Source organism: Leptodactylus fuscus, chromosome 5 (genome assembly GCF_031893055.1).
Source record: "Leptodactylus fuscus isolate aLepFus1 chromosome 5, aLepFus1.hap2, whole genome shotgun sequence".
In the NCBI taxonomy this organism is placed as follows: Eukaryota; Metazoa; Chordata; class Amphibia; order Anura; family Leptodactylidae; genus Leptodactylus; species Leptodactylus fuscus.
In genome coordinates this window covers 430646-436792 of record NC_134269.1, presented here as the reverse complement: position 1 = coordinate 436792, position 6147 = coordinate 430646, and the positions used below count along the sequence as shown (strand labels likewise).

Genomic DNA, 6147 nt, shown 5'->3' with positions numbered 1-6147 from the left:
CTGAGGTCAGGAATACATATGAAACAGAGTGTAGAACAGTAGATAAGGATGAAGTCAGGGTCAGTCCAGAATAGGACACAGAATAACAGCTTCACAAGAACTACAATGCTAGGAACCAAATCGCTCAGTCATCCTCATGTGTGAGGCTAAATTGTACAGACATGGCAGACTGGGATTGGTTGGAGAGAAACATTTTGATGAGCATGTTGGTCCTTTAAGAGAGAGCAAGGTAAGGACAGACAACCCAAAACACCCAGAGGATGGAGAAGGATGGACACAGCAGGGTAGGGTGGTAGGGGGAGGAAGAGTGAGGTGAGACCTGGGAGTTGGAGGTCTTGATGGTAGGTGGTACATATCACAGTAATATACACGTGATGTCAGGGCTCAGGTTTTCTAGAAGAACATTTTCCAGAGCATCACACGAGCTCAACCAGCATATTTTTCCCATAGTGAATCCCGGAGCCATCTCCTCCTCTCATCTACATGACATAACAAGAAAGCCATCAGACCAGATGCCTTCTTCTATTGCTCCACGGTTATCTTCTGATGTTCACATGTCCTTTAGGTAAACATAGTGAGTCCCAGTACCAGACACACTGATCAAATGGCACAAAACTGGGCTGAGCGTCCTGCGCACTCCAAGCTGCACCAATCCCAATCCTCCAGAGAGGTTCACCAGAGCCCCTGATGGTGGGGATGGACTTGGAAGCTACCATTGGGTAGGACCGTTACGTGTCAGAGAGCACTGAATGAAGAGCGCACCAAAAGTCACAGAGGACCCAGAAACTGAAATCACTTACTAGAAGGCTTCTAGAGGTAAGATGAAGATCTGAAGAAGCAGAAGGCAGCAGATGGCAATGGCCAGAAGATGGCAGCAGTATACTAATAGAGTAGTCGTCCAATCCTAGTCATCAACATGAGGTCAGCGCAGTACAGAGGGTTAATCCAGGAGAGAGGTCAAGCAGGCCGGGTCAGTAACAGGAGAGCAGAGCAGTACCAAGTGGTAATCAAGGAGCAGAAGTCTGAAGACAAGCCAGGGTCGTAGCAGGAGAGAGTGGAGTAAAAAGTCAGGAGGCAAAAGCAGAGTCAGGAACAGAACCAGGAGGTCAAAGCAGAAGACACACGGGACACAGCAGAGGAAAGCTAACTAAGAGAATGGACCAAATAGCCAGTGGTGAATGGGAGCAGAGGTTCAGAAGATATAGGCTCCTGGCAGACCCAGCATCACCCCTGCGCCGGAAGAATATAGGACACGGTCCATGTCTGGAGAGGGCCAGCATGGCATGCGGGGGGCATGTTGCCATGGAGATTCCAGCCTAACTCCTAACACATAGCACTAGTGGCGTAACTAGGAATGGCGAGGCCCGTGGTGAACTTTTGACATGGGCCCCCACCGACACTGATACCGAAGACCTCGACCGCCCCCCCCTACGCTTTCCTGCGCGCTCTATTATGCCCCATAGTGGCCCCTGCACACAGTATTATGTCCCATAGTGGACACTCATAAACAATTATTATGCTCTATATATCTTTTCAGACCCCAGAGTATAATAATCGGAGACCCAGGGGGAGAAAAACATAAAAAGATCTCTGTCATTCACCTATCTCCCGGCTCCTATGATATCGGCCTTCGCTGTAGTCCATCTTCAATTACGTCAGACGTCACATGACCCGGGACGCAGGCCGGGGTCATGAGACGTCAGACGACTAGGCCGAAGCCTGCCCAGATCGTGGAGAGATAAGTGTTTTTTATGTTTCTTACCTCTCCCGGTCCGCCAATCATTATACTCGGGGGTCCGAAAAGACCCCCGAATATAATGATAGCTGCGGTAGCGGCTGTCACCGGGCCCCTAATGTCCCGGGCCCTGTGGCAGCTGCCTCTGCTGCTATGGTGGTAGTTACACCACTGCATAGCCCTTAGCTCTTTTTCTATCAATATATGACCTTCAAAAACTGACTGATCTCCTTCTTCTTGGTGTATCCCACCCCGTACAGGTGCCATTGTCACCAGATCACCAACGCTATATACGTCACTGATCAGTGGTTTAGTGGTTTAGCTTATTGGCCTACATTTCTGCATCTACTAAACTGTTTGCACCTTTACATAGTTGGAACATAAAACAGTCAATAAATTTTCATCTTCAAGAAATTAAACTGCTGAGAATACGTTTCCTCAGTGTCTTATTCCCCAGTGGGTAATCTCAGGGCCGTGTAATAGAAGAGACGTTCTCCGGAGTGTCTATGTCATATCATAAAAGATCGGGATTTACGGAGGAGAAACCACCTGAAGACCTGGATATGTGATAGACAAGACATGTGGTGAACATAGGAGACATCTCAAGATATAGCAGGTAAGAGACTACAAGACATCTCTACACAGCCCTATATACATTAGACAAGAGACATCTCTACACAGCCCTATATATGAGATGTAGGAATATAATGGTCCATGATTGGATTTCTGTTTATCTTCTGAAGTGAAGACAAAGGACTTTATCACACTGAATGTCTAAGAACTGGGCTTTGTTGTTTCTTCTCCTACAAGTTTGTCCTTGCGGCTCTAAAGAAGACCAAGCATCTCCATAGACTACAAGGTGCTGTTCCCGGTCACTACTAGAGTGCAAGGGGCACCAGATTGCACATACTAGGTATGGGATCCGTTGGTGCACCAGGGTGTGGACTGTTTGGGATACGTCCCGTGGCCAGTTTGCAGCTTGTGCGGTGGGTTAGACTAAGACTATGAGTGGTGTTTGCTCCTCACAGTCACACTCATGTCACGAAATTGATGGGACCTTCCATTGCAATCTGACCAAAATTCTGATAAAATGTATCGCACAATTAGAATCACATGTTTTTATCTTCTAGGTTTGGGCCATGTCTTTGTTCTTGAAGTCTTTGAGCTGGAATGTTTTACATTTATGGGATCTCGAAGAAGATCAATTTCATGGATGTCACAAACCAGACGAAAGTCTCAGAGTTCGTGTTTTCTGGACTGACTGATAATATGAAGCTGAAAACCTTCCTCTTCATACTCTTCCTGCACGTCTACGTGGTGACCATTGTCGCAAACCTTGGTCTGGTGGCTATTGTCCATAATGCATCAGACCTCCAGAACCCAATGTACTACTTCCTGAGCTTCCTCTCTCTGGTGGACGTCTTCTATTCCTCCATCATAACTCCTAAGATGCTTTGTGACCTAATCTCCATTAAGAAGACCATCTCCTTTGAAGGTTGTGCTCTTCAGTTCTTCTTCTATGCTGCCCTGGGATCTATAGAAACTCTTCTCCTCTCCACCATGTCCTATGACCGCTATGTCGCCATCTGCCACCCTCTCCATTATGTGTCTATAATGACTAAGAAGAAATGTCTACGTCTTGTTCTCCTTTCCTTCTCCATGGGCTTCTTACAGTCCTCAGTACAGACCAGCTGTGCTTTTAGTCTTCAGTTCTGTCTGTCCAACCTCGTAAATCACTTCTACTGTGATGCTCCTCTGGTCCTCAGACTGTCCTGCTCAGATACTTCTACCTGTGACATGGTCACTATCTACATTGTAGGAGCTTTGGCCATAGGATCATTGATGACTATCCTTGTCTCCTACTCATTAATAATCTATTCAGTAACAAACATGAGATCCACAGAAGGTAGAAGGAAAGCCTTCAGTACCTGCTCTTCACACCTCATGTGTGTCTTCATCTTCTACGGCACTGTATTGTTCACGTACATGCGTCCTCCATCCACTGTGTTTACCGTACGTGACAAGGTGGCTTCTATCTTCTACACGGCAGTGACGCCAATGTTGAACCCTCTGATATACAGTCTGAGGAACCAAAATGTGAGAGGAATCATCATACAGTCCGTTCATAGATTTCGAGGCCTCTATTCAAGGGTTCCTCCACCATGTGGATCCTATAGCACGTAGATGTGAAGACTTGGCCACCCCCAGCTCTTATTGTAGGAGCCAAGAGTAGGACATTCTTCTTCTTACTTCAGCCATAGATCAAAACCTTTCCATTTTATAGGACTCAGAATGAGATGTAAAATTGGTCCCTAAATCCTCCAAACCGGCTGCAGTACCTCTAGTTTCAGGCATTAGCTTAGACTGTCGCTCTTCTAACTGGACACGCATCTACCGACCCAGAAAAACGCACCATTAACAACTATTATCTAAGTCCCACTCCTGGACCACCCCCGGGACTTCCTCCAAACTGGTCCTGGCTAGGCGGGACAACCCATATTTGGACCAGATTTTAATCCCCGGCCCCCTTTTTGCTCGGGATGTTCACACACTTGCCAATAATGTTTCCTAAAATTCAGGCTGGTCCAATTATTTTCCAGCTTTCCATTGTATTGAATATTAAATGTTACCGATAGGAAATACAAAATATGCTGCAAAAAATGAGCCCCAAACGGCTGTGAGTGGAGAAATAAAACAGATATTAGGAAAGAGCGGAAGCAAACATGAAAAAAAATCAAAAATGGCTGCAACGGGTCGGCACTAACATACTGGGCTATAAGATGATGCCTCCTTGGGGGCAGACGCCTGTGGTGCTTATATACAGTACATGGTATCAGGAGAAGCAGTGGCTGTTACGTCACCTCCAGAAATGATTCCTTATTGGCTCGTAAAAAGTTTGAGGTTTGAAAAGTGAAGAAGCCGTGAATTTCTTTTTGTTTGTGTTTTTAACTATATTTATTTTTTCCATCTTTTTGTTATGCCAATAGAAGCAAAGGAGAAAAGGTTGGTCAAGGACGAAGGAGATGGTGGGGGCAGCAGTGACTGGACTTTCTTCTATATTGTTGGCTGTGAATTTCGCTCCCTGTTTTTTACATATATGTTTACCACATGTCCTCGGAAGGTGGGGATTTAAATATGTCTCGTGCCTCTAAGGTGGCGGAGGTCTTTGGGGGCAGTACATCCCTAGACCCGGATGAAGATCATTCATATGACGATTTGTTTTTTGAATGGGAAAAACTTGCCACCCAGGAATTAAAATTGTTCTGGGACTCTACTACCCTGGAACAATACATCAATAAGAACATGATTCCTAGAGGATTAAGGATTAAGAAATTCCCAACCTTCATATACAATGAGGACTTTGAAAAAATGTGGAATGGTATTTTGACTGTTCTTTAAAACTAATGCAACTTATTGTTGACAATGAACAAAAAAAACTGCTATTGATCAAAAAAGAAATGCAGGATTTAATGTTAAAACTGAAGCCCATAAAAACCTCACAGACCTTCAAAGATGCAGATATTAACATCTCCACCAAAATAGAGAAATTGGAAACTCAGATAATGGCTATAAAAAAGAGGAAATTCTCACGTGGCGTAAATGACTATTCCACCGATACGGTATATAAATTACGACCATTCCAAATCACACCGAAATCCATTTTGAAAAAGAAACATCCACATGAATTGAAAAGAAAGGTATCCTTTTCGAGTGATTCGGACAACTCACAATCTAACAGAAATGGGGATTCTTCGAATTACTCTATTGAATCCACGGAATCTACTATGGGCTCTTCATACAATATAAGTCGCCGTTCAAAAAACGGGGACGCCGAGCCGGCATTAAACATTGGAAAAGATCCCAAAAGGAGATATTGGACCAGGACTTATCAAAAGAAAATGTAGCACATACAACATCAAACCAATTTCAGGATGTCCTCAATTTATCATCAATGGAACTATCCCAAGATCATCTAAAAGTTCTTTCAAAGGGACTAAAATTTGTACCAACAGCAAATTTTGATGTTTTCCAGACACTGTTGGATGTGAACCGGTTTATCCGTCTCTTGACTGTGAAAAAACATTTTCTTGAGGAATCAGTATCAGATGAACAAATCCATTTTCCACCCTTAAAAAATGATGTTTGCAATGAATTTCCTGGTTTGAATTTTAAGGAACAGACCTCCATGTTACAATTATTGGATCTTTCTTATTTGAATAATGATTGTGTCATGAAAGATACACTTACTACATCGGTTAGAGTTGACAACCCCACCTTCTACCCCCTTAAATCTCGCAGTCCAGTATACAATCTTTTTCAGCAGAAAGTTGAGAAAGATTTGAATCAATTATATACTAATTGTAAAAATGACAAAGTATGTCACAATTTAACTATGTCAGAGAAGAGAGCTT

General features: G+C 43.9%; 1 protein-coding gene across 1 annotated transcript; it reads left to right on the top strand.

The window, feature by feature from the left end:
• The first annotated feature begins 2944 nt into the window (after window positions 1–2944).
• LOC142204210 (olfactory receptor 5F1-like) lies at window positions 2945–3919 on the top strand. The gene has a single exon (XM_075275521.1). The coding sequence runs from the start codon at window positions 2945–2947 to the stop codon at window positions 3917–3919; it is 975 nt and encodes a 324-aa protein (XP_075131622.1).
• Window positions 3920–6147: the final 2228 nt, after the last annotated feature.